Source organism: Carassius gibelio, chromosome A2 (genome assembly GCF_023724105.1).
Source record: "Carassius gibelio isolate Cgi1373 ecotype wild population from Czech Republic chromosome A2, carGib1.2-hapl.c, whole genome shotgun sequence".
In the NCBI taxonomy this organism is placed as follows: domain Eukaryota; kingdom Metazoa; phylum Chordata; class Actinopteri; order Cypriniformes; family Cyprinidae; genus Carassius; species Carassius gibelio.
Window position 1 is genome coordinate 793712 of NC_068372.1, and position 20744 is coordinate 814455.

General features: G+C 35.5%; 1 protein-coding gene across 1 annotated transcript; it reads right to left on the reverse strand.

The window, feature by feature from the left end:
• Nucleotides 1-2828: 2828 nt before the first annotated feature.
• Nucleotides 2829-13844, reverse strand: LOC128021456 (cadherin-5-like). Its single transcript, XM_052608692.1, has 12 exons — nucleotides 13534-13844; nucleotides 11155-11379; nucleotides 10654-10936; nucleotides 10362-10475; nucleotides 9664-9834; nucleotides 9392-9573; nucleotides 8987-9243; nucleotides 8708-8844; nucleotides 7896-8008; nucleotides 7695-7797; nucleotides 6457-6690; nucleotides 2829-5494 (listed from the first exon to the last, which is right to left on the reverse strand). The coding sequence occupies exons 2-12, from the start codon at nucleotides 11377-11379 to the stop codon at nucleotides 5010-5012; spliced, it is 2304 nt and encodes a 767-aa protein (XP_052464652.1). The 5' UTR covers nucleotides 13534-13844; the 3' UTR covers nucleotides 2829-5009.
• Between the last annotated feature and the right edge of the window lie 6900 nt (nucleotides 13845-20744).

Below are 20744 nucleotides of genomic sequence, written 5' to 3' on the forward strand. Positions count from 1 at the left end.
CAGAATAATTATATTTAAATTTTATTTGAAACTTTATTTATTAAAGAATCCTGAAAATAAATGCATCATGGTTTTCACTAAAATATTAAGCAGCACAAGTGGTTTTGAAATATATTATGAGAAAAAATATTTCTTGACATAGGCTATTTAGATAAGTTTCTTCCATCTGTATATGATCGTGGAGCTCAACTGGAGTGATCATGAGCTTCTTGGTCACCAGTTTAGACTGGTCCTTCTCCATCAATTGGGTGACTGCAATGCTGCAGACATTTTTCTGTACCCTTCCCCAGATCTGTGCCTTGATACAATCCTGTCCCGGTGGTCTACAAACAATGGCTTGGCTTGGCTTGTGCTCTGACATGCACTGTTAACTGTAGGACCTTATATAGACAGGTGTGTGCCTTTCCAATCAACTGAATTGACCACAGGTCGACCCAATCAAGGTGCAGAAACAGCTCAAGGATGATCAGTGGAAACAGGATGCACCTGAGCTCAATTTTAAGAGTCATGGCCAAGGCTGTGAATACCTATTTACTTACTTTTTTATGTTTATAAATTTGCAAAGATTTCAAAGATAGATAGATAGATAGATAGATAGATAGATAGATAGATAGATAGAATCAGTCAATCAATCAATCAATCAATCAGTTGATCAGCAGAATGTGTTCTGAAAGATCGTGTGAAACTAAAGATTGGAGTAAAGCTGAAAATTCAGCTTTGCCATCGGAGGAATAAATTAAATTTTAAATGTATTAAAATGGAAAAAAGTTATTGCATTTTGTATTTATTTTTACTGTAGGCCTATGAAACCAAAAAATTCAGTCTTGCTAAGCATAAAATATTTCTTTCAAAATATTAAAACATACTGTCTACCAACATTTAAACGGTTCTGTTTATATATATATATATATATATATATATATATATATATATATATATATATATATATATATATGTGTGTGTGTGTGTGTGTGTGTGTGTGTGTGTGTTTAATATGTCTGATACTTAAAGGTGCACTGTGTAATTTTAGTTCATCTAGCGTTGAACTTGCGAACTGCAACCAACGGCTCAGTTCCCCGCTCACCCCTCCCTCTAGAAAAGCTACAGTGACTACGTTTACAAGCTGTTAAAATTCGGGTTATGGTCGGGTTAAGGTCACTATTTGGGTTTCTGAAACATTCGAGATAACCCGTTTACATGCGTGAGCAGAGAGAGTTACTCCTGGATACATGGAATGTGTAATCACAATATCCCGATGTAAACGGCGACGCACAGTTAGCGTCTGGACGTAAGACGCAATATGTGTCATTTCCGATTCTTCTTCCTGTATCCAAAGACTCAAAAGACCAAGATTCCTTGCGAATAGAACATGCACAGAACACACATTTTGATGGGGATATGCTGAAACGCGTTCACAAGACCAAATATTCGGGTTAGAAAAGGGGTACCCCAGGTATAATATCACGGTTTTTAAAAATGAGCATATCCGGGTTTTTGCCGGTGTTTACATGGCCGTGCGCGACCAGGTTATTGCTAATATCCCGGTTTTGAACGGGTTATTGGCTGCATGTAAACATAGTCAGTGACAGCAGAGAGCAATGAGATTTTTTTTACAAAGGTAAATCAACGATTTATATTTACTTAATTATTCAATAAATCAATTTTATTGCGAATGTCTATGTACTTGTTCATCATTGTGTCAGTGTTTTACTCGCAAAAACAACAAAGTGTTGAAACAAACTTTGTAGAGCAGTTTGGCTGTTTAGGGCTACTGTACAAACATAGTGGAGACTTCCATGTAAGGGGACCCGCAGTGTATGTATATAGAAATAGCTCAATCTAAGGTAAAACATAATGCTTCGATAAGAAATGTCTTTGTACACCTCTGAAAACATAGTATATACTGTATATTATATAAAATTTCTGTAAATAGATTGTATTAATTAATTTACATTGCAACTTTAATCTAGAATAATACTGATTGGTTTTCTGTCCCCCAATACAGTAAAACTTCACATTTTAGAGCTGCCTTTTATTGTGGCCAGCCTAAAGCACACCTGTGCAATATCATGCTGTCTAATCAGCATCTTAATATACCACACCTGTGAGGTGGATGAATTATCTCAGCAAAGGACAAGTGCTCAATAACACAGATTTAGACAGATTTGTGAACAATATCTAAGAGAGGAATATAGGCCTTTTGTGTACATTGAAGAAGTCTTATATCTTTGATTTCAGCTCATGAAAAATAGGGGCAAAAACAAAAGTGTTGCGTTTATAATTTTGTTCAGTGTATATGCTGTAATATAAGCCTATGCACATTATTAATGCATGATATCCAACACATTAAATACTTTCAATGAATTGAACTTCATTGAAGTATTACCATTTAAAAAAAATAAATAAAAAGGAATTTGTTGAATGACGTGTTAAACAAATAAATGAACACTTGGCAAACATAAAACAATTTTTCCTAGAAATAGGTACTGGATTAAACAAGACAGCATGGGTTATACAAAAACAAAAACAAAAAATAAAAAATAAAAAAAATATAATCTGTTCAATGTGAGAAAGCCATTACATTGTATACAATTAAGAGTCTACATCCTCAGGAAGTCCCAGCTGGGTGTTATGTGTGACATCACTGTGGAATTTCCGCTAACGTGCCACTATCTGTTTGATCTGTTTGTCTGCGATAAACAACATACACTGTGAACTTCACCTAAAAGGTACCCACACAGCATCCATTTAATGAGACACAAACACTCTTCTGTCTTCACACACACACACACACACACACACACACACACACACACACACACTTAAACTTTTTGTTTTTCTTCAATTTATTTTATGTTAAGGACACTAACTATTTTATGGAAGTTTATTATTCAAATACAAAATTGGCAGTTTCAAAACACACACAAACAGAAAAATTATATTTCTAACAATGGAAACAATAGAAAAAAGGCACATATTTTTGTCCATCTTAACACCAGACTGTAACACACACAAGTGAACCACATACTGAAATGTTTAGTCTGACTGCCCAACACTGACAACTACTGGACCTTCCCAATAAATCTCAGACACTTTTATGCATTAAAACAAATGATCATTCAACACACTATACACTTTAAACTGGCCATAATGCCAATTTTTGCTAATTCAAAGCATACATGAAATATGATAACAATAACGAAAAATCACATAGGCTATCAACTGAAGGCCATTTTAGTTACGATTCCAGTTTTTCTTCAACTTTCTGTACAGTTGTTTTATTAGAGATACATGATGGTCATTTCCATCATGAGGAGATTTGCAGTCTGATTTTCATTAGCTGTAATAGTATTTGCCCAGTAGATGCATACTCTAGTGATTGAACATCTAATTCTACATCCAGAATAACGCATGAGAATTATAAGAAATTTCTCTAAAAAGATTGTATGGTGAAAAAAAAGGAACATTCAAGAGCAGCATCGTTTGTCTTGAAGGACAATGCCTTTGTGACCAAGACAGCTTGATTTATATTGTTCTTTAACATTTTCCTGCTATCCTTTCTTTATCCTTCCAAGACGAGAAAACAGGAAAACGGTTTCAATCTGTTCCTTCACTTAAAAGATAATGAGGCCGGAAGTGTGTTCCCTTGTGCTGACACGGACAGGAAGTCTGAGAGAAGTCTGACTGAGCTGCTCATGTTGAACGAGACGGGAGAAGAGTGCTTGGATTGTAATTCCCTACAGGAAAGGGAGAAGGTGGCTTCCTTGTATTGTGCCAATGGTTAATGGGGGACCAGGGTACAGTTTGTGCACAGAAGTAAATATTTAAGGTATAAAGATGGTTTACACAATTTTTCAATGAAAGTAGATCCTCTTGTCTATTTAGAGTAGTCTCGAATGAAAGACAAACAATATTGTCAAGACACTGACTGGCCTGCTACATATTTTGGTTGGAACTATCATCAGAATATTTAAAAAGTTACATGGCATTGTTAAATATATAGCCACACTTTTGATTCACTTGGTAATACAGTTATACACTTCTCACATTTCAACAGACATTAAACTCACTGCATGTTTCCTGAGACGTCTGCAATTGCCTTATAATGGTGGACCTTTGAGATTTGGGCTTTACTCATAACAATAGATGTGCTGATGATTCCTGTCAAATAATCTTGGAGTAGCCTTTAATTCTTTCAAAGTACAGTTATCACCACTTCCTCTGTTGCTCCCATGGCAATACAGTAGTTTTCCCGATGAGAAGAGTCTGCTGAACAATGCTGGCTCTGCAATTACACTGACTTTGAATCCACTTTGAAAACACTTGTATACATTAAAAAAAAAAGAAAATAAAATAAAAAGAAAATAATCATAAGCTGAGTATTTTTATAGGAAAACAATAGCTATGTGAAAAACAATGTAAAAATATTAAGAACAACACAGTCTCATTGTTACTTGTAACTTTTAAGTCTGGTTGCAAATTCATATTATTTGTATTATCTCAGTTTTAGGTTCCTGCCTATATTCAGGGATGGGTGACATTTTCATTTGAATCTAATTGTACAAATGAATAAGAATTTACCACCAAGTTGCCAAAACGTAAAATAATTATGTTTTCACATGAGACAGTATACAATAAAAGAAGAAGAAGAAAAAAATCCTTCACAAATAAACAAAGACTAAATCAGATTTGCTGTAAGGATGAACCAGAGAGTTTGTCCAACCAGTGTCCAATGCTGTTTTATACAAAACCCACCTGGACAAAACCAGTCTGAAAAACCCAAGGCATTTTTTCTACTAACATACACTTGTTCTGTGAAAATTACAAATACAGTAGTGCTCATCATAATGTCATAACAATGCACGGAGGAAACACGTATTGGCACTTGTTAATCCCTTTCTTAAAAGGACCCTTACAAAAAGTCCCATGAAGAGGAGACAGCAGTCTCAATCGTGCTGATGTGTCCTCCTAGGACGATGGCTACCTGATAACCCAGGCCTTCAGTAGGATCAATCGGAGCTATCAGAGTCCGAGCCGTCTACTCCATAGAGCTGAGCCAGGGTCCTGAAACGAGGGCCCCACTCATGCAAGAAGTCGTAGTCCAGATTGGACCCAAAGGAAGATGATTCCAAAGAGCTGAGGGAACCGGCCAGGGATTCAGGTCCCTCAAAGCCATAGAAGTGTAAAGTATCGTAAGGAATCCCATCACGGTCATGGTCAGCCTCATGTTTCTTCTCCTCGATCATTATGGCCATGTCCCCTTTACAAGCAGAGGGTGTCTTTGCCACGACGTACATTGAAGGCCCCGTGCCAGGCCGAAAGCTGCTGTCGTGACAAGCAGAGGACAGGAGGGAGACGTCATAACCATTTGTGTCCATTTCTCCACCGCCTTCCTCGTCATATCTCACCAGCTGCTCGTGGATATCGCCAGAAGACTTGGCAACCAAAACGTCCTTCTGATAGCGCTTCCGCAACACAATGAGGATGACGATGACTGAGAAGATGAAAGAAACAGACACTGTCAACATTCTAATTTCAACATCATTTGAAACATCTTCCTGGTTTATTTCTGTAACGTAAACTCATGCTAAATTTTAATTGGAAACACAGGTTTCAAACATCCTTTGTTTTTCTAGAAATCAACAGATGAACGAAGTGAACGAGTGGAAGAGAATATAAGGTGGTGTTGAAAAGAAAGTCTCTTATTATTTTTCTCGTCTGTCTGATGGTGTGACTGCAGATCAGTGTCTTGTCTTAAGTGTCATCACTTTTGCCTTGTTTCTCACCTCTAGAAATGCAAGCACAAGCCTCAACTTCGGAAAAGGTGTAGAGATGCAAGCAAAATGTAATCTCACACTTGTCTGTCTCAGTCTGTCACTGAGGTGGTACCTTTTTACATTTTACTTACTTTAAGTGCTTTTACTAATAATACTTTAAGGGTCTAATATGTGTGGTAAAGACATGATAAACATTTGTACTGGGTACTGCCCCAGTGATAGTTTTTGGATATTTTTTCCTCATTATATATATACAATAGTACACTAACTAACAATGATAATGCAAATATGGAGCTAAGCGACTCCCTTACATGCTCTTACTTACAGTGTTCAGTACCTGGGTTATTTATACAATCAGACCACTTAAAGGATCCTAAGATGGTGAATAAAATATACAGAGTCTCCACTTGGGAAATTATGGAGAAAAGTCTTTCCTCAAAGAAAGGATTTCAAATGTTCACATGTATCATTAATATAACCACGCTCCTGTCAAGTCATGAATCCTGCATAATCTGTTTCGCTCGGCTTGATTAAATGATGCATTTGCTTTTTAAAAGCGTGTTTCTTTTTGATTTCTAAAACAAGGAAAACACTGAAGGATGAGTCACTGGCCTTGCATGGAGATCTTTGTAATAGAAAGAAGAAAAACAAGTGAGAGAAGAGATGTGTGTGAATGTACCCAGGATGGTGACGATGCAGAGAAGAATAGCTAAGAGGGCACTGAAGCTCATTCCGGACTGGGCGAAGGCCTTACAGTACTCCACCCGTCTACCCGTCTGGCACGTGCACACTTTAATCTGGAGGTGCTCAATTCTCTTCAGTTCTCCATCAGTGATTTCGATTTCCAGAACATGTTCCACTGAGTGCTTTGTACTCAAACCACCTTGCTTCAGCTTTATGTCCGCAGTGTTATCTACAACAAATATTAAAATTGAAGAGATGCATTAATTAATTTCAATGACGGACTGTGTATGCCACAGCTGCAAGCTAACAATTTTCATCAGGAGTGCTATTGTTGTCTTTGGACTCTTCTTTTGTTTTCTGTTGATGCTTGGAGGGAAATGTTGCTGAGATTCTTGTGACAATTCAATGCAACCAGGCCTAAGAATATCCCATTTCACACAATGGTAGGAAGAGTAAATCTTAACTTTGACATTCGTGTGGCATTCTGCGGAAAGCCAGTTGGAGTTGTAAAAAGCAACATTGTTGTCATTTCAATACATGGCTAGAAATAAATATAAATGTAATTATTTTATAAATTACACTTATGGATTAAAATATGTTTGGGGACTTTTTGGTGTGTTTTTGAAAGTGCTCACCAAGGCTGCATTTATATATCAGAAACACACTAAAAACAGTAACTGTGAAATTACAATTAGAATTACACTAAAAAACTCTTCTGTGTCACACGATCCCTCTGAAATCGTTTTAATACGCTTATATGGATTTATTTTTATTTTTTTAATAGAAGAAAAAAAGCCCAATACATTTATTTTCATTAGTCAGTGCACCTTAACAAACCACTTTGCTTTCCTGTTTAGTAAAATAGTAACCCATCATATTAGTTCATTATACAGCTCTGAGGAAAGAAACCACAGTGTTCTGAAAATGTTCCTCAGTCTGGCACATTTAGAACCTGGAGTGTCAGATCACAGATTCACTGTGCATGGCTGCTGCTTTTAGAAAGCTTATACCTAATGCATTTTACAATATTTAGGTGGGTTTTGTCCAATTCCTTTTATGCCTGATTACTCTAGGAATAAACAGTGGTTTGCTTTGGAGTAGACAGAGAACTAAGGATAAAACGGCTGTATACCTGCGCTGAAAAATTTTCTTTTATTTTCAACTTTACAAACATTATCCAAATGGTAGAGTGGCTGTTGACCAACTAACTGTAGATAACATGAATGAACTTACTTCCGTGATCATGAAGGGAAAAGTTCAAGCTCAGTTTTGGCAGAGTGAAATGGAACCGGCCTGAATTTTCATCTTTGTCAGTGGCACCAACAGTCCCAATAACCTGCAAGAGGGTAATAAATGAAGGATTAGGGAAATATATTGCTAAAGGAAAATCATTATAAATTTGTTCATGTGAAATGTATTCAAGTGACTCCTTACTGTTTCAGGTCCATCACTCTCACAAACATACACGGAGCTCCCGTTAGTTAATTCTGGTAAGTTGTCATTAATGTCAAGAACCTTCAGATTAACCGTCGCAGAGGACTTTAGACCTGAGGATTCAGAGATAACAAATTTACTAATGATCTCGATCATAATGACGATGATGCTTATTATATTTAATTTGGTCAAACCAACTACTACTTATAAAGATTTGTGAATATTGTTGTTACTTGGCTGGGGTTATTTGGTAAATATGTAAAGACTTTTTTTTTTTACTAAAAACTTTTGCTGCCATACTAATTTCTAATAAAAGTGCTCATGCAAATACATATAGTTAACACAGCAAAACAAAACAGTTCCCAGAAGTCACATTCTGTTGGATTTGTTGAACCAAATTTTTGATTAACAGATAATTTATCCAGAGCTAATTCAGTTTGTGTTTGAGCTTGTGATCCCTCCAGAATATAAATAAGATTGAAATCATATATTTTGGAAACACAAGTACTAAAAGGTTTAGACACACTTAATTATTATTTAGGAATTAATGATCCTCATGGGAGTAAATGCAAAAGCTTATGTTAAAATTCATTTTTTTATTTTATTTATTACAATTATAAATTAATAGTGCTTATTATGAATAAAAAACACTACTTATGCCCTGAAAAATAATTCACATTTGCATAGTTCACTTATTTTTATTTAATCTCGCAGCTTTTAAAACCTTTTGTAAAATGAGAAAAATGAAGGTATGTGCAAACTTTTAACTGGAAGTGTAAATGATTAAGCTGTGAAGCTTGTTTATATCTTACCATTTGGGACATCCTCCTGTGCTGTAACCTGGAATGTGTATGAGGATTTGTCCTCTCTGTCCAGTTCCTTCTTTAAGAACAAACGTCCTTGTACAGCATCCACAGCTACAGGACAGTTCGAGTCTTCTATAGAGTAGCTAGAGTGATCAAATATCAACATTAAATGAAACCATTTTGATTTGTTTACACTATGACTTTTATGACAGTACACCAAAACACAAAAAGCATTTTTTTTTTTTTTTTTTTTTTTTATGAATAAAAATACATCTAAGTTTATACCGTATTTTGTAACTGTTTTTATCTGGATCCTTTGCTGAAACAGCTCCAATGGATGGACTTTTCATTGGGCCCTCGTACACACTGAAGTTGTATTGTGACTGGCTGAAAACAGGTGGTTCGTCCACATCGATTACATTGATGAAAACTTGGGCTCTCGTCTGCAGGTTTGGTCCTTGGTTATCTGGTGATTTAGACACTGTGCGCTCTACCACGTTTACAGTAAACTTGTGCATCTTCTCTGTTTCATAGTCGAGAGTCTATGAGTGATTAAGGAAAAATTAAAATAGCTAAAACCAAAGCTAAGAGATAACATGTCATCTTAATTGAAATCATTAAAAGCATTGCACAGTCTTAAAAATCAAGTTGTCTTAAAGCTTGTTTAGTCGTGAAGTTTGAAATACTTACCCTTTTAAGACTTAGAATTCCATCTTTCACATTACTTATATTAATTTTAAAAATTTCATCAAATTTTTGTTGTATAGTAAAAGATGGATCTTTGTTTTGTATCTCGTCTTTGTCCTCCACTTCTAACTTGCCAATTTCATATCCAGGTTTGCTGTCTTCTTTTACATTAAAATGGTATTCTCCTAAGGAGAAAAAAAACTTTCTGTTGACACCGATTCTAGCATGCAGTGTGTTTTTGCAAAATTTAGTCACAGCTTTTACAGTCAACTTACCTTTTTTGAAGGTGGGAATGTTGTCATTTACATCATCAATGTTGATAGTCACAACAGTAGTAGCAGAATTCCCAGAATTACTAACATCTCGCATGTCTTTGGCTTGTATAGAAATTAGATACTGACTCTGTTTCTCTCGGTCAAGACTGCTTGTCAATGTTCTGATTTTACCTAAAAACAAAACAAACAAAGACATTCATAAAGTAAAAAAAAAAATATTTCCATTTCAAATAAATACTGCTGAACATTCTGCTTTTGAATGGGTTTTCTTTTAATCAGAGAATACTGGAATAATGTATCATGTTTTCCACTAAAATATTAGTTTTCGACACTCATAATAATATGAAAATAAATTCTTGAGCATCAAATCAGGATATTAAAATGATTGCTGAAGGACCATGTCACACTGAAGACTAAAGTATGGCTGCTGAAAATTAAGCTAGAGCAGAAAAAAGGACTTTAGATTATAAGAATATTTGCTTAATTTAGATGGTAGTCTGGTTAGATAGATAGATAGATGGATAGATGGATAGATGGATAGATAGACAGACAGACAGACAGACAGATAGACAGATAGATAGATGGATGGATGGATGGATGGATGGATGGATGGATGGATGGATAGATAGATAGACAGACAGACAGACAGACAGACAGACAGACAGATAGATAGGATCCCAAAGTTTCTAATTGCAAACCTTCATTGTTGATGGAGAAGAGATCTGTCCCATTCAGAAGTTTGTACCCAATCATTCCATTTTGAGTGCTCGGATCATCAGCATCAGTTGCTGTTACTGTCATTACTAAAGATCCTAGAAAAAGAATGTGTACAAAACATTTGAGCATAAAATGAAATAATGTTCTGCGGGCTGTTTTACTGTACTGCAACAAAATCCACATTTCATAAATGAATCAATGTGTACTATATTATAGTTCTTCAGTCCTAGTTGTAAAGCTGTCTACACACGGACTTCATGGCCACCCTGTTACCTTCATGAGAAGATTCACTGATGGATCCGGAGATGTCAGGTGGAAACACAGGGCTATTGTCATTAATATCCAAGACCACTATTGTAAATGTGACGTCTTTGTCAAGATGTATTTTGGTTGTACTGTGGATGAGTGAAGCTGACAGATTGTAGACACTTTTCTTCTCCCGGTCCAACTTTGCATTGACTAGGACATCCCCAATGTCATTTACAGTAAAAATGCTATCAGCACCTTCTCCTGAGAGAATATATCTTCCAGATGCACCGAAAAGTGTGTTATGTAACTAAAAAGAGAAAGGAATGGGGGAAAGAAAGTTTAGAAATAAAAGCAAGCATTACAACAAACATCACATTAATCCAAGGATTTTGTTCCTTATATCTAGCTTTAAATAGTAATTCCTCATATGACTACTTGAAGTACTTGAGTTTACTTTAAGCAGTATATTCAAAACAGCACTATATACATATTTTCATTCAATTTACCATTGTTTAGACCCTTTACCTTTCCAATTTTTTCAGGTGGGTTTTTTGGAGGATTCTCCTCAGTGACATAAAATTTATCCCATCTCCACTCTCTCTTATGTCTTTGCAGCACTCTACTCGACATGGATGGCATCTTCAGAGCTTGGTAGACATCAGCTCCAGCGCTGAGGGCACATAAAACGACCAGGACACCTGCCCAGAAGACAGGCTCAGTCATCTGTCTGCAGGCAGTCTGTTTCATCATCTGTACACCATGTGAATGGAACAAAGAAGAAAAATATATACATTAATTCATGCCTTTCAAGATGGTTTCTTCAGCCTCAAAGACCTCAGTATGTTTAATTTTTTGAAAAGAAAGAAAGAAATAAAGAAAGTCCTTCATTATCTCTGAATTTGAAATCCCTCTCATTAGGGTTCCTCCTGTGGCACACACTTTCGACTGTGTTCTACTGAATGATGGGAAACAACACACTAACTGTGTGACACTGTTAAAGCCTACTAATACATTCCCTAGCCTACTACATTCCCATCCCAGATAACACGCTTTAGCTTGATGGACCATTCTTATGTTAGACTCATTTAGATGATGATGTTAAGATGAGGTGGATTATGCTTCTTAAGTGTTCCCAAATTGCTAAATCTCTGCTGAAGTCTTCCACTCAAAATGATTACTTTCACATACGCTATATAAAACAATGGATTCAGAAATGTATGGGCAGCACATAGGATATTTCTACTCTGATGTTTTGCCAGCTTTCTTCTTCTTTTTGTTTTCTCCAATCAGATTAAGGGCAAAAGGGGAAATGCTGTTCATTATCCACTCTTTGTTAAGATTGGAAAAAGTTATTCTACAAATTCTCTCTTACAAAAGAGTTAAATATAAATAAAAGTATGGAAACACATTCTTCCAGTCATGTTTTTATTAGGTTTTCCACAAAAACTTTATTAATTGTGATGTTTTAGCTGAAAAGTCAAAAGTTAAAAAGCTTGGTAGTTTTTTTTGTTTTTTATGCAAACTATCCATTTCATATTTGACTTGCTGGTTACTAAACATTAACTTCTTGATAATTCAGTCAGCCACACTACTCGTGTTAAATTGAAAAATAAAAAAATAAGTCATTTTAGTTCTAAAGTCCTCTTTCCTCTCTCTTTTATCCTTTTTATTATATTTTTATAGAAAAAAATGAGATCAAATAATTTCTATTTTAACAAGTCTAATGTAAACCATGACATACTTGTCTTAAATTTCCCAACCACCTCTCTCAGCATAAAATATTTTTTCAATTTATTTATTATTCATTATATATATTATTCATTAATATTCAGTGCAGTGCTGAGGCTCATTGTAATTTCAGCACATTAAAACTGAAGCTATCAATACAAATTGTTTTCAACAGTTGACATTATTGGAAGGCACTCCAGCAATTGTTGTTTAAACCAGTCATTTGAAAGGCTTTGCGTGTATGTGTGTATGTCTATGTGTGGGCTTCAGATTAAAATAGGTTTAATCACGGAGCAGCTTCCAGCAATCTGCAGTCTGCCTACTCTCTCCTCTAGGAGATTCAGCCTGACATGCATCAGCTCTCCCCTCCTTTCTTTCACACATCTTCAGTGTCACAAGTTCCAGCAACCTGTTAAAGGTGTCACTGTCTGAAGTGTGTGTACTGCACCTGTTCTCACCACTGACTCCTCTGATACACCTCTCTTCATTTAGATTCTATGTATATGGTCACATAATGTCAAGCTCACGGCTGGCATGATTTTTATTATTTATAGCCTGAACTGTGATGTTTTACATGACCTTTAATCATTAACAGCACCAATCTTTGTATGACAGATAGCCCTGAAAAAAACATTATTTCTACGGTGGCATATGGGATGAGACATTAAGAATAACCTGTAACTGCTGTTTCAAGAAAAAAGCAGGACAGATGGTGCACAGATTTATAATAGTTTCTTTGTTCCTAAGTAAAATGTTACATCCAGATAAGTCTTCCCATGGGTCAGTCAGTGTTCCTTGGGAATTTCTTTCTTTTTTTTTCTTATTAAGTTTTATTTCAAGCAAAAATATATGTTAATATACTTACATAGAACAGCTTATCGAACACACTCACACACACACACACACACACACACACACAAACAATGTCCTTCCTATTAGTCCAGGAAGCATCATTCAAATCAGACTTTAGATTTGTTTGGTAAGAAATATTACAATACAAATTAAACTTGAATAAAACCAAATACAACATACACAGATACAGTACTTATTATACAGATGTACAAAATATGTAATTATTTCAACTGAACTTCATACACTCTACTTAAAAAAAAAACGAAAAGACAAACATATATACATAAATGTATTCGACAAACATAAAAAAATAAAATCACCTACCAGAGGTGTTTTGGTCCCTTTAGCAGTCTTCCTCGATTCGAAAAACCCTTCAGTAAATGAGTGGTATTATATCCTCCTCAGTCTCTGGTCAGTGGTGTCTGTTTCCAGCTGTATGTGAACTGGTCTGAGCTCCCACTGAGCTGTTCACTGGACAATCAGCCCACTCCAGTGGCAAAAGTGATCAGCCCAGCAGTTCCTCTGGTCACTTCCTGTTATTGCCCCTGCCTCTTCAGTCCAGCTCCAAACACCTCTCTGGAAAATCAGATAAGATTCACAGTCCACTGAGCACCGGCAGCTCTGAGAGGCAAGTGGAGCATTACACCGCTGAACGAGAGAGAGAGAGAGAGAGAGAGAGAGAGAGAGAGAGAGAAAAACACGGGGAGTGATAGAGGGGGCCAGAGGTGGGAGATCATTAATTCCAACTCGCTCCCTTAAAGAGGAGAGGAAAGCAAAAAGTGATTTATTATTCAAAGCTATAGAATAAAGAGCATGATAAACAGGTTAACGGAGTTAAAGTAATCCCGAGAGATTTTCCCGAGAGAGTGGTATTAAATTTTACAGAGGTTGTGACTGTCTTATCTGCCTCTGTGATCTTGTCTAAACTATAAGTGAGGAAGGGGCGGGTGGAGAGGTCTAGTCGTGCGTTCAGAGGAGGGTTGAGTTTAGGGACTGGGACTTGCGGCGCATGTATGTGTCTGTCAGAAGTGCTTAGTGTTGTGCCCCATTGATCTAAGTGGAGAGAGTCAGTTTAGTAGGATTAGTTGCATGGGATGACCGAGCCGTTTTGACAGGGGACCTAAGATAAATACCCCTGGGTGCTAAGACTGAGAGGCAATTGCTGAAGTGCAGACCTGCTTGACATTTGCTTGTTTGTTTGTCTGCCCCTTGTCTTTTGTGAGGATATTCTTATTTCTTTGAATATGTCTACTGTCCTTCACTTTGAAAGACATGGCTGACAGACTCCCACGACAGGCCTCTGGTATAAAAAAAATAAAATAAAATAACAATAAAAAACAATGGTCTGACCTTTGATCCTATTTTAGCTCTACCGCAGAACGCCCTGAAGAACTTTTGTTTAAATTTGGTTGACTTTAAATCTGCTTCCTCTCTTGAAGAGTATTACTTGACCTTATTTTTTTTTTTTACTGTAACACACTAACACACAGGAAAAAAGAAATCAGATTGTGATAAGGGGAAGAAATGTTGACGTTCCATATTGTGGTCTTGAAACATCATTGGTGTCAAAAGTATTCACATTCATTACTCAAGTAGAAGTATAGATACTAGGGATTAAAAATACTTTTGTAGAAGTTGAAGTATCAACTCAAGTTTTTAACCCAAGTAAAAGTGTAAAAGTACTGGTTTCAAAAGTACTTAAAGTATAAAAGTAAAAGTAATGTAAGGAAAAAAATGCCATTAAGAACAAAAGCTTAGGACGTGCCACCGGGACAGTGCACTACCTCACCTCCTCAAAAAACAAACAAAAAAAAAAACAAATTTTTCTAAAGGCCATAGGCTATAATGAACATGTTATATTAAAATGTTCATGTTGAAAAATTTGGGATGCACTAGGCTACCTGTTTCAGCCGCATATATGCCCATTGAAAATGAACATACTTTAGTACAATGTTTATTCATTAAAGAACTAGAGATATGATGAATAGTTGCCTATAAGTATTATAGTGCGAAATGTCAAACTTCAGAGGCATGTCATCAATAACCTTTAATGGAATGTAAATGTACATCCAAGCTTAGCTGCAGGAATCCGCGAGGGCAATGGACAAAAAAAATTGGTGCAGGCTTAGTAACAATTACTCTTGTATGGTTGTCTATTTACAATAAACATTATAGTGCTGTCAAAATGAATGATTAATCCAAGTGATTAATCAAAAAATAAAAATAAAAATAACTCATAATCCTGATACCTTCTTGATTGATAGCTTCCTGTATTCGCTACATACGTCTGTATGTCCAGTGTTGGGGGTTAACGAGTTAAAAAAAGTTGGTATAGCCTACTTATCACAACATTGTCAATTGCATTGTTAATCGCAAACGATAATTTATTAAAACGTCTCGCTACCCAACTACCTACAGTAGCTTAATTTGCAGAGGTAGAAAAGAAAGCACCAATTTGTTAACTGAGCCTGTAGTTGAGAAATAATAACTTTTAAGAAATCTATTTTTTGAAAAACTAACCCAACAAAGGCTATGTCTTTGCTGGAGTGTGATGTGATTTGTGTAATGCTCAAGTGCGATGGATCGTGTACAAACCAATAGGGTGTCGATATGGTATATGTTTATACTTCTCATCCAACCACAATCCAACTCAATCCGGATGGCACGATTTATCTGGATATATATATATATATATATATATATATATATATATATATATATATATATATTTTTTTTTTTTTTTTTTTTTTTTCTCTTGAATGATGACAAGCAGGAATGAAAACAAGCTGAAATGAAATAGCAGTAACGATCCTATTTTGAAAATGTAAGGAGTAGAAGTAAAAAGTTGGCTGAAAAATAATTAAGTATACAGTATACAGTAAAGTTCTCAAAATGTCTACTTAAGTAAGGTAACAAAGTATTTGTACTTCGTTACTTGGCACCTCTGTGAGACATAACTGTTTCAAAATTGCATAAAGTGAAAACCAACTTGTGTCCTCCAGCTAACTCGATTTAAGAACATTTTACACAACTAATTCTGTGATACCTGTCGAATTCAGATGCTACTTATGAAAGTAAGGGATGGATGTCTTACACAAACACACACACACACACGTTTGTTTTTGTGAAAAGTGGGGACATCCCATAGGCGTAATGGTTTTTATACTGTACAAACTCATTCTGTATGATTTATAAGCGTTTTGAAAAATGGGGACATGGGTTATGTTCTCATAAGTCACCCTCTCCTTGTAATACCTGTGTCATACCAATGTCATTATACAGAGTTGTGTCCTGATATATGTCACAAAAACAAGAGCACACACACACACACACACATTTATTTATTTGGTGGTAAAGCACATTGGACAACCTGGGTTGTAATCAATCGTGCTCTACAAATGAAATTGCCATTGCCATTAAATGACTTCCTGAGGCAATGACAAATCTCGTGTATCTTTGGGCAGAAACAAAATTTGACTTAAATAGGCAAACTTAAAAACTGCTTCTATGGATTCCTTATTTTAGTATCAATGTACTTTACGTTCCTCATCGTCATCTGAGACCTTTCCTTCTGCCTCCTACAGGCACGACCATGGTGTTTAACCCTGCCACTGTCCAGCAGACATTATCTGCACCATCACCCACCAGACCGCATGAAGCAGCGGATGCCTTGTGAAGTGTGTGCTTTAAAAATAGCAGGGTTCTTGTCTTCTCTCATTTGCCCTGGGTGAGCAGTCAAGCGCATGGAGGCCCTCCGAGAAAGCTGATGTATGGCATGTTTGAGGTGTTAGGACTGATCTTAACGAGACATTTATGTTCATTTAACGTGATCCTATTCCTAAATCCACCCGGGGGGCATAGTCTGGATGGAATAACATCAATCGCAACACAACACAACAATCGCCCTCCTTCCTCTTTAGTCTTACTGAAAATGGACCCTTTTACCCTTTGATGCACAAGCTATGCAAACCCCCTTCTAATGCAATAAAATGACCCGTATTCATTTCCTATGTTATTTCATGCATGGCTGGGCATTTACTTGTTTCATCTTTTGAAATCAGTTTATTTCAGCATTTAATATGCATTGATCTATGAATGCCGTTATCCAAGAATATTCTAAATATTATTGTCTTCAATGACCCTCAATTATTATTTACATTTTTCTTAGGTTTTGTGGACACATATGGGCCAAAAAGGACCCATCTACAGTATGCAAGCTTGATATAACAAAAGAATAAAGACAACATTTTGTTAAAATAATCAGTTAAAAGTCAACACATTTAACACTTTGCCACACACAACATACACATATCACTGATAGTCAGTAATGCTGAAATTGAACAGTACTGTATCTGTAGTGCAACTGTAGTAAACTGTAGTGTATGTGACCGAATAAAAGAAAAGAAAACGTACAAATTTTAATCACACAGGCACAGCGACAGCTCAAATTGCCATTTTAGTGCTTACAAGCCTCATACATGACAACTCCACATTTGTGCTCTTTGCACACAGGCCTGTTGCACTGTGAACACCAGCTGCTGATTTGTCTTCCCTTGGCCAGGTGGTGGCTACATTTTTTTTTTTATCCCACGTCTTCCGATTGCTTCTGTAATAGGGTTTTGAACGTTGGGCACATGACAGGCTCTTTGACCAGATTCTTGATAAATAGCTATTATGCTTTAGTCACACAAGCAATGCAATCATCAAGGTGTTGCTCAATGAAGTTGATGTAGGCCAGGGATGTTCAGTCCCGCTCGCCATATATATATATATATATATATATATATATATATATATATATATATATATATATATATATATATATGCATATAATAACCATCTATTTCAGCTATTATTTTGTTGACATTGCTAAAATAGGCTTGCTAGAATATGTCAACAACATAATAGTACTGGACATGTCTCTCTTTCTCACTTGTAATAGATTTCAAAGTCAAGGTAACCTTAGCCTAGCATTCAAATATTATGTACAGTTATACATCTTTCAAAATATTTATTAATCATTTTATGCAATAAAACAATTATAAAGTAATATGGATATGGATATAAAAAAGCAGCTTGTTGAGTTGTGGCAATAAATATGTGTCTGCAGTTAATATGTTCCTACTTGCAAAAAATAGCAATTATCAAAAGTTTCTATATGGGTTGTTTTTGATCCATGTGTGTAAATGTGATGTATAAATAGAAAAACTCTTTATTTATAATATAATATAGTATAATATATAATATAACTTATAATATAGACTTCATGTGAATTTATATATATATATATATATATATATATATATATATATATATATATATATATTAGAGGCTTTGTAATTAATTAATCGAAATTAATCGCATTTTAAGCGCATATTTGACCTGAGAACAGTGAGAAGTAATTTTTTTTCACATGGATTTATAGTATACCATTGAATAATGACTGAATACATAAGCTTAAGCAACAAAATATTATTTATTTTTGTTCAACCAAGTCTAGCAGACCAGTGCCATTTTTGCCATGAAGTGTAGCAATAGCATATTTAGAAACAATGTAGAAATAGTACATTTCAGAAATTCAGGTAGCTTATAGGTGCTGGAACCTTCTTTAAAGTGTTTTTTTTAAGTAAAACACAATACTGTCAATTACATTCAGAACATTAGAAACACTGACTATTAGAAAACATCGCTCTGTTGCTTCAGAGGCCAAAACATACTAAGTCCAACTCTCAATAACCTTGGCCAAAACAATAAAGAGTTCAACATAAACTGCCAGTTGCACCAACAAATTAATACATAGTTCAACATAAAGTGTAAAGTCCATGCTAGCTGCTATATGTTTTGCGTGGTGATACCATAGACAGTAAAAGAAATGGACACAGCGACCCCATTGGAACTCAATTGAGACAAGTGAAGCCCATTTTTAGTGTTTTTTAGCACTTCCGTTTTCTGACTGTCAAAGTGACGTCAAAATGAATGGGAGTCAATGGGAACACTAAAGCAAGTGAAGTTCTGCTACAAGATGGCAGCACGCAGCCGACATCAAATTCCGGTCGACTTCCTTGCCGCCTGGGTGATACTTGAGGCTCGATGTGCTGCGGTGATATACGAACACTAGTTGGTGCTCCAGTATAATCGGTCCCGCCGAAACTCATCCAGTGAGAAACGTACCGCAGTGCAAAAATAAGTTATTAAAAATGCGGAATTTTTTTTTCTGTAATTAATTAATCTTAATTAATGCGTTATTTTTTGTGTAATTAAATAATCTCAATTAACGCGTTAAAGTCCCGGCCCTAATATATATATATATATATATATATATATATATATATATATATATATATATATATATATATATATATATATATATATATATATATAATTTATAATACATAAATAAACACACACACACACACACACACACACACACACACACACACACACACACATATATATATATATATATATATATATATATATATAATGAATACCTGGATTAATAAATGATAAAATACATCAATATTGAGCAAAAAATCACTCATGATTGAAATAATGTAGGGGATGAATACAGATCATTTTAGACCCATGTTTACCCCATTAGAAGTGTAGTAATACAAAAAACATTTTTATTCTAAAAGTAAGAAAGGAAGAAGGAAAATAAAGATTTGTGATGATCAAAAGCACATTAATTGAGGAATTCCTGGAATACTGAATGATTCAATTATTTTTTTGCAAAGATAGAGAAAAATAAAAAAATAAAAAAATAAACCCAGTCCGGTCACTTTAGATCCATGCTGTGCATCAAAGGGTTAAAGAAACAAGACTTTCATATAGAGCTCAAATAATTTGTCGCCATACTGGGGATGAGGCAGAGCGTAAAAGTCTGTAATTGTGATTATTTATTTTTTTTGCCTTGGTAACACGTCTCAGAATAATTGTGTTACGGTCATACCAGTGAAAATTTGTTTTAATAATGAAACACAAAGAACCCTTCAAAAGCTAATGAGAAGAGCCTGAGGAATATGCATCGAATGCATCCTGCTGTTTGCATGACTTCATCTAAATTATGCAGCATGAAGGATACAATAGCATCAAGACACATTCAAGCTAAGGATGTTTCTGCTTTTGAAGCCGTCTGAAGTTTAAAAATGGCTATTGTTTTCTTTTGATTTGGGAAAAGTTCCATTCACACTGTTCTGATATTAGTTTCACAGATTCCAAACCTTTTACCTAATTCAATCCCAAAAGAAATAAACACAGAGAAAATATCAAAGCCAGTGGCTAATTCACTTTTCAGGAAGCATATTAATGCTAAGTTTATCACCTCATTCAACCAGGCGGCTAGACTAACAGAGCCGGCGCTTGCAGTGCGTCTTCCAACAGAAAGTTAGCACATTATTTTTGATGTTAAGATGTGTGAAGAGATGACCCGGAGCAGTGAGCTACAAAATAAGAATGCAGCCTCAGTTGTAAGAGAAAACAGACCCGGGCGATACTTTCATGTCGCTTTCCTTGCACTCACATGTTGAATTCAT